Genomic DNA, 10,501 nt, shown 5'->3' on the forward strand with positions numbered 1-10,501 from the left:
GGTTGCTCGGTTCCTCAATTCGTCAAGATCCTTGGCAGGTCTCTTGATCGAACTTTCAGTGAATCGACACGGTCAGATCACCGAGACCAGGATTGCTATTTCAGGCATGATATTCCAAATACCCAGGCAAACCTTGTTGAATCTTTCCATAAAAGCCCGCAAGGATTTCCCCTTTCCTGTTTCATGTTAAGGAAGGCCATGGAGAAAGTGTGATGCGGTCTGCTTGTTGCATACCGAGTGGTGAATTTAGTCGCCAAGACCTTGAAGTTATTCATCAAATTAGGTAAGAGTCGGGTGAACCAACCTAGCGTCCCCTCTTGTAGAGAGGTGGGGAAAACATTGCACCACACGACCTTGTTTGTCGTTTAGAGATTCATCTGCGTCTTAAAAACGTTGAAGTGCTCGTCCGAATTTGTGGAACCGTCGTAGAGCCTGATAGTTAGTCCCTTCCACTTGAAGGGGAGTTGTGCTTCCATTATTTCATCTGTAAAAGGATGACCTTTTGAATCATCATCGTCATCGGTCGGGGGGGGGGGGGGGGGGGGGCTCGGTGTGCCTGGAGCTCTAGTGAGTCTGTGTTCGAGATTAATCTTCTCATTCGGTCCCATCGAGTCGTTGCTTCTTTATTATGCTTTCTTTTTATGAAGGCGCACCTCTTCTACCTTCCTCTGTTGATCTTCTTCATTCTGTCGTTGATCTTCAATGCCTTTATGTCGCATCTCCTCTATTTGGGCTTGGAGTGTTTGGATCAGTGCAATCTGATCGTCCGTGACCCGAAAGTTGTTGGTATTGTTTCTTGTTGACACCATTGTTGCCAATCTATAATCGATGCTAAAATTGACTACTATCTCAATCCCAACGTGGGCCCCAAACAGGGACTAATCGTACAATTACTGACGTGTCGGTGATCCTCTGATTCCTTCCTCCGAGTCTCCTTCCACAAATGTTGATGCTCGATTGGGGTTGACCTGAAAGAGGCACTCTGACGATCAAGTAAGTACTCTGTGTAAATAGTGTATGTTGATAATTGATAAAAGCGTACCTTACACCTCCGATGTGCCTCACGATCCTTGATTAGTAGGGAAGTATATTGGTATAAGGGTATGTTGGAATATCTGAAGAATATTTGTGTCATCTTTCAATTAATTTGTTTGTAGCTGATTTGTCGGAGATACTTCTCACGTATTCTGGAATACGAATTAAGACTCATTAAGTGTTATTGTAATTATTGTTATTACCATTTATTGCATGCCTTGAGGTGTCTTTTGACTCGGACGGTCGGTCACCTAGACTGAAACTGGCTCGTTGAGTATCGACAAGTACAATTTTTTTTCAAATTAAAAATTAAAATAGTTTGAAAGAATAAATTTTTATTGTATTAGTTAAAAGATGAATATATAACAGTAACAAATTATTAAATTTACAAATTAAGTTATAATTATTAATTATTAATTATAATAAAATAATTTAATATGTAAAAGATAATAATCATTTTAATTTATTTTAAAAAAATTATTAATTAATCAATTAAAATATAAAAAAGATTTATATAATTAAATGTGTCTCTAAATATTCAAAACAAAAAGTTGACAGGCCGATCCACAAGTTCATCAACCTGTTGATTCGTCCTTTAAGATAAGGAACCAAAATTTATAACTTATTTTACTGTAAGGAACCAATTCGGCCCCATCCTGAATTTAGCAAGGCAATAGCGACTAAAATGTACTGATTTTCCTCCCTTAATTAACATATACAAACATACAAACTAAGTGGAAATCTTGTTAGAATATAGAGAAATGGGGTTGTGACCCTCTAAATCATGATGATAAGGCTTTACAATTCTTTGGAAAACAAATGCAATAGATACAAAAGGCTTCAATTCTACACAACGATACACTCTATAGAGAAGCTCAAAGCATTTGTGTAGAGTGTAAATTGTGGCAGTAGCTAAAGCAGACACCTTTCTGTGTGCAACTTTCTAGGAAAGAATGTTTTCTGACTTTCTAAAATGATAGAAAACATGTTTACACAAAAAAGGAAACTAATATGAAAAGGGCAAATTAGCTTTTTTTCAAGCCACCAACGTCGTAGACTATGATCTACTGGTATTGGAAACAGCTCACCAACTTACTGTAATGGCCATTTTCTAAGGCTCTAATCTTAGCAAGTGAAAAGACAGTGAAGAACATACTTAAAAGTGTTGAAATGTAAAAGGCATTGGACAACTTGTTCTGAACACTGTTATTAGCTAAAGATATAGGAAAATAAATGAGTTTCTCTCATCACTGTTATTAAGATTTCGTCAATAGTTTTCATCAATAGTTCATGAAAATAAATCTCCCTCTCTTTCTCTTTCTTACCAACATGCTTTGAACTATCCCCTCATCTCTCCTGTTCATAAGCCATCACTTTTCTTTTACCTTTTCCAACATTTATAGGATTAGTGAAGCCCTCAATAGAATTTCTTATTTTAGGTTTTCATTTCTTCATTTTTTTTTCTTGTTAAATATTATTTCTTATAAAAGCAACGTTCAAATTTTAGAATCTCATAAATCTATTCCACTGCGATTTTTTATAAAATAAAGCTACTTTTTTTTGTCCACCGGATAGATGTCCCCTAGTGGTGGTACCGTGAGATGAAATAAATTACGCATACAGAAAAGAGAGAAAAACAAAAAATAAACAAATAAATTCTATCAAATATATTAAAATAAAAACTAAAAATTTCATAAAACCTTTTCTTAGTTTAGGGAACATGGAAAGATCTCCCACCATAGCATTTATCAACTCACATTTCTGTCTTTTCTTTCTCTTTTCTGTTATTTTCTTTTCTCATCTCATCACTTGTCGTGTGGGATCCAAACTCATGGTTGGTATACGTTTCAACAAATTTTTATTCTCCTTAAAAAAATGAAATTGATAAACATTAGAAAAATTATACAATTTTTTACTTATTAGGTTTTTCAAATTTTTTAAATTAAGTTTATAAAAAATTGTTCAAACATGCATTCTTGTACCCTTAAGCTTGTTGCCGATTGTAACAAATACTTTTTTCTCCACGTCTTTACAACCAATTATAGTCTTTTTTAGAATCCGGTTGAATAAAATTCTCTATAAATATCGATAAAAAAAATTTAAAATCTTTTTCATAGATTAAAGTTATACATGAGTTAATTTGTAAATCTCTTACATTAACTTCTTTAGAAATTAAATTTATACATTACCCAGTAAAAAACTTTTAAATTTACCTTCAAACGTTTCCTCAAATTTCATAAATGCTAAAACTGTATTATACTTACGTATTCACATTCACTGATCCGCTCCCAACTTCGATCACTCAAAGGTATTTTTCACATTGCAGTAAAACATAGAATTAAGGATTTCTAGCACATCCTAACATCCATATGAGCAAATTCCTACAATATTAAAATCTACCTGAGAGAAAAGAAATTCCCAACAACAGTTAAATAACCACCCCTTTGCGACCCAAAAAAGTGGAAAATTTAAGAGAATGATTGAATCATCTTTGGCCTACCAAGTGGTGGGAGATTCACATTCTGAAATTGGCTGTGGGTGTCGCAACTGCAATATATTGGGGGAATTTTACACCAGTTATTTAGTTTCAGAACCACCACCTTCAATTTGGGTGCTGACAGTTGAACCTTGCTGAGCTTTTGGCTCCAGTGGTTGGACAGGTAACAGCTCAGTTTTTGCTTCCCCGGAAGGATTTTCTAAATTAGCATGTGCTGTGATTTCTGATACTTGTGTCTGCAACAACTGGGATTCATAACTTGGTCCAGCCATAGATATGGGTCCAGGCATCTGAGCAGATGTGACACCTGTCACTTGTGCTGTTGCTGTAACTTGTGCTTGAGATAGTACAGTCATCAGGAGCTGAGCCAAAAGTACCTGTGGATCATTATCACCTTGTTGTACTTGAGCATTAATTGCATTAGACAGAGCATTGATGTCAGGAGGGTAAAGGGCTTGAAGCCCCAAGAGTGCTCCAGACAGAGGTTGCGGCTGGCCTACTCCAGATGCAGCTTGGGGATCATGAGCACGCCTTAGTTTCGATAAGTGTTTTTTCCCAGTCACATGACTCTGGTAAACAATTTGTGACTCACATTTAACATCACACAACTCACATCTAAAAGACACGGTTTGTGCAGATTCCACAGCCTTCAAACCATCATTGGTTCTCATGTATTTACCCCCTTTTCCTCCTTTCTTCTTCCGCTTTAATCCTCGGCCTCTTCCGGCAGAGTTATCCATGTTTTTTGCCTCAGGTGCTTCAGCCGGAGCCTCAGAAATGTTTCCTTCATTATTCTGCAGTTGAGTTTCCTCGTTGTGATTATTAACTATAACCCCAGAGCCCATATTTTCGGCTGGGCATCCATTTTTCTCAGACTCCTGAACTTGCTTAGGTTCATCTGTTAAATTCAATTGAGAAGTAGGAATTTGCCCACTCTGTTGTCCATTTAGAGCATTGCGCCTTTGCAATTCTTCATGCATCCTCATATTCTTCTGATGTTTCTTCCCATTCTTGTGTTGCTCCAAGATTTCTGGAGTATTGCACTCAACCTTACAAATTTCACAACACACCTTACGTGGTGCTGGTGGTTGCACTCGAGCTGGTTTAGGTAATTGTGTTGGCACAGAGACTGATGAAGGTTCTATCTCTGAAGCAGTCCCAGTAACAACAGGTGCGCCTGCCGCATGAGAAATAGCAGCTCCAGAAGAATGAGATGGTATGTGTCTACCACCCCCTACTCCATGGCCCCTACTGTGGCCCCGACCACGACCAGCCCCTCTAAATGGTCTACCACCCCTGCCACCCCTACCTCTGTATTGAGATGGTCCAGTCTGTAAACAAGAATTCACATACGAATTCAAGAATATACTGATATGGTTACCGTAAGCAGGAAAGAATGAACGAGAAATTTGAGAGTAAATTATTAGAATGACAATATCTTCACACAAACGATACAAAATCAGAAAGGCGGTAATCTTGAGAGAGAAAAATGTCAAAGAAAACAGTTAAATTTGACCATTTCATCTCCAAACATAATAGCATTATTATAAGAAGAATATAGAAAATTATACTTGTTGATATGCCATTGTCAAATTGTTTTATTATCCCTTCATTGAAAATTATACTTGCTGATAAGCCATTGTGACATGTAATTCCCTCATTATGGTTTAGATAACACCATAAATGGCTCACAGATACACCCACCCATTGACCATGAACTTGGCCCAATTCATGCCTATCTCTATGAGCCTCAAGATACTGTTGATCTAGCAATCCTTGATAAGTTGTCAATTTATGGTCCTGAAAACATCATCAACGCTTCCCTAAGTCTGAAACTGAAAAAAAAAAACATCCTCTGACAAAAGAAACCAAACCATATCAAATAAAAGTTATGGTCAATGAATAACAAAAAGAGATAAGTTTCTAGTTCTAAACTGTGAGGCACTGATTATTACTTTGAAAGGCCAAACAGTTAAGAAGAGAAACAAAATTATCTGATGCCCACATCAGCTCTAAAGCAACCAGCAAAGACCCACCACCATAAGGCCTTATTGTGACTTCAAAGATATGATATGAGCCATAATAGCTTGTGCTTATATTATGTAACTCCTGTCTTTATCTGGTCACTCTAGGGTGTTGTGGCCAAGTTTGAAGAATTCTCAACACCTTCTGAAGGTTTTAAATGAAAAATTGAGGATATAATACCTAATCCAGTAACGATCTTTTGTCCAGAGAAGGTCCCAAAAGAAGCTGAGGAAGCACCGCAAGCTATTCGCTCTAAAAGCATAAGAAAATGTTTAAAAAGTAAGTGTTGCAAAATCTTCAATGAGCCTTCTCCATTTACTTCTTCAAATGTTATTTTCCCCTTTTTGTTAGGAAATTAAGATACTGACATGCTGATGTATCAGAAAATGTGCTGAATCGAGTCAAGGAGGAATAAACTATATCAAATGGCTTAACTTTGACTGAATCTATCTTATGTCATCTTGTTTCAGCTACACCAAAGCAATTTACAAGAGCTAAATAAAAGCGCAAACTGATTGGCATAGAATATAATACAACAGTTTCAAAGATGTCACTGGAGCAATATTATATACAAAGTGTTTGCTGTATGTAAAATATCCTATGCCAAAGCCTTTATCTGAAACAATGATGTGTAAACCCATAGCATTTGTTGGTTCTACTGATCTTCTTTAGTAAAAGAGATACAAGCAAAAAGGAACAGGATGACCACTATTTTAAATGTAATAATACAAGTTCCAAAATAAAAACCAAAAAAATTAAAGAAGTTCATGATAAATAATATCACAGTTTACAGAATCACCGTCAATCTAGGATCAATAAGAACAAAGTAATTAACCAAAAATGGAGAAATTAATATAAAAAGAATGTAACAAATTAAATAAAAAAAATAGCAAAATGTGAACTTAGGAAGTCTGAGGAAGAAATAAAAAAACAGAACACATGGGGAAAAGAAGTGTCTTATAAAGTGCAAAAGAACAGAGGTAACTTTTTGAGGAAAATTTTACCCAAAAAACCCTAAATAGTGTTCTAGGCTAAAAATGTGTTTTCAAAGGCTGTCATGGTAGTGCCGCTATTGCAGCTAAAATGGCCTTAATTCAAAACCACTCCACTGTTTTAACCCCAAAGCGGTTGCCAAATGCATTGCATGATACTCCACTATATCCCACCATTGATTAATATACATAAAAAATAGTTTTGATAAGCCTAATGACATTAATTGATCCATGAGAGCCAACAGATAAGAATTGGAGAGTTATGGGTAGCTAAGACAGCTATTGGCAGAAAGTCGAAGCAGTCTAATTGCGTTGCTTTCATGGCCAATCATGGATAGTGATTACATATTTTGAAGCTATGCGACTCTGAGGAGCGTAGCATAGCAAGTTCGAAAGCAGTTGTGATTTTGAGCCAACTTGTGCCTCTCTAGGTATGGGTCTTTTGCCATCAGCACCATCACTGGACAAGCTCAGTGACCTAAGCAATTGAGAATATGTATATGTGACTTGTGTTGTGGCAAAATTGATGTCTTCTTTGGCCAAAACTGTGCCTTAGGAAAACTGCCAACGTGTGGATGTCACTGACTTTGTACTTCACAGCCAGAGTCTTTGCTGTATTCTTCCTTCTCTTCTTTGTGAAATCAATATATTTGCCTCTTTTTGTTTTGGTAGTTTAGTTTTTTTAAGCCTTTTGTAAACAATTGGGGACAACAATGAACAGCAATGGAAGCTGGAATGTGCATCACTACTTGGGTACTGCCAGCAATTTTATATAATTTAGAAGTTAAACCCTTAATTTGATAGTGATTACAATACACGATGTTACAAATTTGTGTACCTATAAACCACATCCAGCTCTAAGAAAATAGGTAGGTCGGTATGGGACTTAAATGATGCTACCATGTCACAAAATCATAAACCGTTATCCCATAAGAATTTTGTAGGTCATCCATCCCACTTCTGAGTCAAATTTAAGAGTCAGAGAGTTGCAGGACATAATTCACCCCAACCAAAACATTATCTTTTAAGATGACAAACACCAATATACGATTTAAATCTACCAAAAAACCCCTACTCATTCCAAAGGTTTTAAAAACCAATCAGCAACCGCAGTTTCATTTGCAATGTCAAGGTCTTTGAGGCTTCCCCGACAGCAATACGAACACAATTGTGGAGGAAATTTTGACTAAAAATTGTTGCCAGAACGACCACATTTGTCTGCAATTTCCCATAATATCAAGGAACGCAGCAAAATCACGATCAAAATGGTGGCTGCAATTTCCATGGCAATCGTGGCCTCAATGAACACAACCAAATCACAAACGCGACAACAAAAACTTGCTAATTACAGCTAAACGAATCCTATTTCATTAAAAAACATCAAACACTTCACGAACTCACTAGTCACAGCCAATGCAACCCACATTTTCAATTAGGTCACGACCCATTCACACAATCTTTCGTATGAAAATTTCACAAACAAGCTAAGCACATGAATACTAAATAGAACAGCTGAATTTAATCATAACATAATCAATAATTGGAGGGGGTCAAAGGAAAATTTTACCGGGGCTGACTCCGGAACGGTGGGGTTGACGCCGGGAGGGTGAAGAGGAGCGGGTTCGGCTTGGAATTGAAACTGGCCTTGATGTGTGTTGGGAAAATAGGCGTATTGGGGATTGTATGCGTAGTATTGTTGATAAGCATAGGACTGATCGTAGGGTTGGATTTGGATCTGAGAAGGGTCATAGCCATAGGAATGTTGTTGCGGTTGCTGCTGGTAGTTGTAGCCCGAATAATCCATCGCTGCAATCACGCTATTTGGTCGGAGTTTCGAGATGATGATGAAGAAGAAGAGGAAAAATCAACGGACACAGGCGCTGCGTGTTCTAATCTACCTTATTAAACGCACTGTTGGGTAGTCGTTTCGCTCGCTCTCGTGACGGTCACATAATGTTTAACTAATAGCTTAATTAAATTTTAATTACTGCGGAAATAAATTTCAGTATTTTTAGTTTAGTTTTTATTAAAAAAATACATTTAAAAATAGTAATTAAGTAGTATTGGAAAGGGGAATAGAGTGGACTTTAAGATGGGTTAGAAAACAAAAAGAGCGTGAGAAAGATAGTGTGAGAAGAAATAATAGGAGTGTATATAGCAAATTTTTATTCAAAAAAAAAATCTAACAGAGCAAACTCTTTGTCATTTAGGCCCTGTTTGTTTCTGGGGGGGTTTGGTACTGTTGTCGACGACGAAAGTCTCAGTGCCAGCCCATTTGCTTCCACTGTTGCATGCGGGTGAGGGAGGAAGTGCAGAGAGAGTGGAGGGGGTATGGGATCTTCTCCAAAATGAAGAGAAAGTAGAGAGTAGCACAGCGAATGCCACGTCAGACCTAACAACTTACCCTTCTATCCTTGCTTTTCTCATCCATGCCACGACAAAACACTACGCCTGCATGCATTGTGCATGGCACATTAGATTCCTGTCTTTGGCTCAGAAATCCTTTGACCATTGAAGGTTGTGAATGCAGTGGGTGAGACGGATGAGAGTAGGTGTGTGCAATAAGTTGGTGTTTCACTATATAAAACTAACCATGGTTGTTGTTTCACTTAACTCATCAAAGAAACTGAACCTACTCCTCATATGTAATGACTTCTAAATTGGTTAATTGGGCTTGGAGAGATTCGTAAGGCATCAGAGTGTAGTAGGGGCGTGACTTACGTAGTGCTTGGTTCATCTCAGGTGAGCATTGCCTTTGCTTCATATGGTAGTTAATCGATTATGGTTGAAAAAGCTCTGCCCACATAATCGATTACGGGCTTTAAACCATTTGATAATTGATTATGCATATGCAGTAATCGATTATCTATTAATTTTGAGGAACATAATCGATTATGTTCAACGTTAAAATATGGTGATAATCGATTATGAGGTTTGATAATCGATTATGTTTGTTTTTAGGCTATTGCAATAATCGATTATGGGTTAAATTTTCTTTGTATAATCGATTATGCTGTGTTTATAACTCATGGGATAATCGGTTATGTTCTATTTTTTTCTCATATTTGTGAATTTTTGTGTTGGTTAATGTTGTTTTCAAGTGCATTGTGTTCTCCTGGTGTGTTATTCATCCTATTGTGTTGTTGTTCAGATTTATTTATTTATTTATTTTTATATTTATTTTTGGTTTTTGTTTTAAATTTATGTTTGGATGATTATGGTTTTGTAATTTAATTTGTTCAGGGGTTTAGAGTAGTTAATTATGTTAGGTTTAGAGTAGTTAATTATGTTAATGAGTTAGTAAATTAATTTTGTTTCTGAAGTCCTTTATGTGATTTTTTTTTTTAACTTTTGTAAATAGTTAATTCTTTATGAGAAAAATATTTATTTGTTTAAAATGAATATTTCATTTACAGAATGGAAATAGATATTTATAATGTTTAGTTTTTTTTTTATATTTTACATAAATTATTAATGTTATAATTAAAACAATTAAAAAAAAATTGTAGTAATTAAAGAAATCAGAAAAAGTTTAGATAAATATTATTTCAATTTTTTATAATAAATGTAGATAGTTATTTTTTTTTAACATTTAATTGTTTATAAGAGAATAGATTTATTTATTTAAAATGAATATTTGTATTGTGTTGGGTTATTTTTTATTTTACATAAATTATTCATGTTATAATTAAAAAGATTATAAAAAATGTTATAGTAATTTAAAAAGGAAGAAAAAGTTTAGAGAAGAAATTTGAATTTCTAATAATAAATGTAGATAGTTATTAGTTTTTAAAAAATAAATTGTTTATAAAAAATAGTTTTTTTATTTGTAAATAATATTTTTACATAATGGAAATAAAAATTTATAATGTTTAGTTAATTTTTTTTAATTTGACATAAATTATTAATGTTATTATTAAAAACATTAAAAAAAATGTTGTAGTAATTTTTT

The 10,501-nt window shown here is 35.3% G+C and overlaps 1 protein-coding gene across 6 annotated transcripts; it reads right to left on the reverse strand.

Annotated features, from left to right (window-relative positions):
• Positions 1–3,328: 3,328 nt before the first annotated feature.
• LOC137818371 (uncharacterized) lies at positions 3,329–8,488 on the reverse strand. Of its 6 annotated transcripts, none has more exons than XM_068621750.2 (3): positions 8,117–8,484; positions 5,237–5,332; positions 3,329–4,863 (listed from the first exon to the last, which is right to left on the reverse strand). In XM_068621750.2, exons 1-3 carry the CDS (start codon positions 8,351–8,353, stop codon positions 3,613–3,615), a joined length of 1,584 nt encoding a protein of 527 aa, XP_068477851.1. In that variant the 5' UTR covers positions 8,354–8,484; the 3' UTR covers positions 3,329–3,612. The 6 variants fall into 6 exon arrangements, 4 of the variants coding, with proteins under 4 accessions (XP_068477851.1, XP_090152761.1, XP_090152762.1 ...); XM_090296635.1 differs by having other exon boundaries at positions 5,104–5,332; positions 8,117–8,424; XM_090296636.1 differs by lacking the exon at positions 8,117–8,484 and adding an exon at positions 5,738–5,810.
• Positions 8,489–10,501: the final 2,013 nt, after the last annotated feature.

The sequence above is a fragment of the Phaseolus vulgaris genome, chromosome 10, assembly GCF_051622355.1.
Source record: "Phaseolus vulgaris cultivar YP4 chromosome 10, ASM5162235v1, whole genome shotgun sequence".
NCBI classification, from domain to species: domain Eukaryota; kingdom Viridiplantae; phylum Streptophyta; class Magnoliopsida; order Fabales; family Fabaceae; genus Phaseolus; species Phaseolus vulgaris.

Excerpts from the sequence above, each read along its gene's own strand:
- LOC137818371 (XM_068621750.2), bottom strand. The coding sequence starts at position 8,353 with ATGGATTATTCGGGCTACAACTACCAGCAGCAACCGCAACAACATTCC. Across the intron at positions 5,333-8,116 it reads CCGTTCCGGAGTCAGCCCCG|GACCATAAATTGACAACTTA; the intron begins GTAAAATTTTCC and ends TGATGTTTTCAG. Across the intron at positions 4,864-5,236 it reads GCCAAGTTCATGGTCAATGG|ACTGGACCATCTCAATACAG; the intron begins GTGGGTGTATCT and ends TCTTGTTTACAG.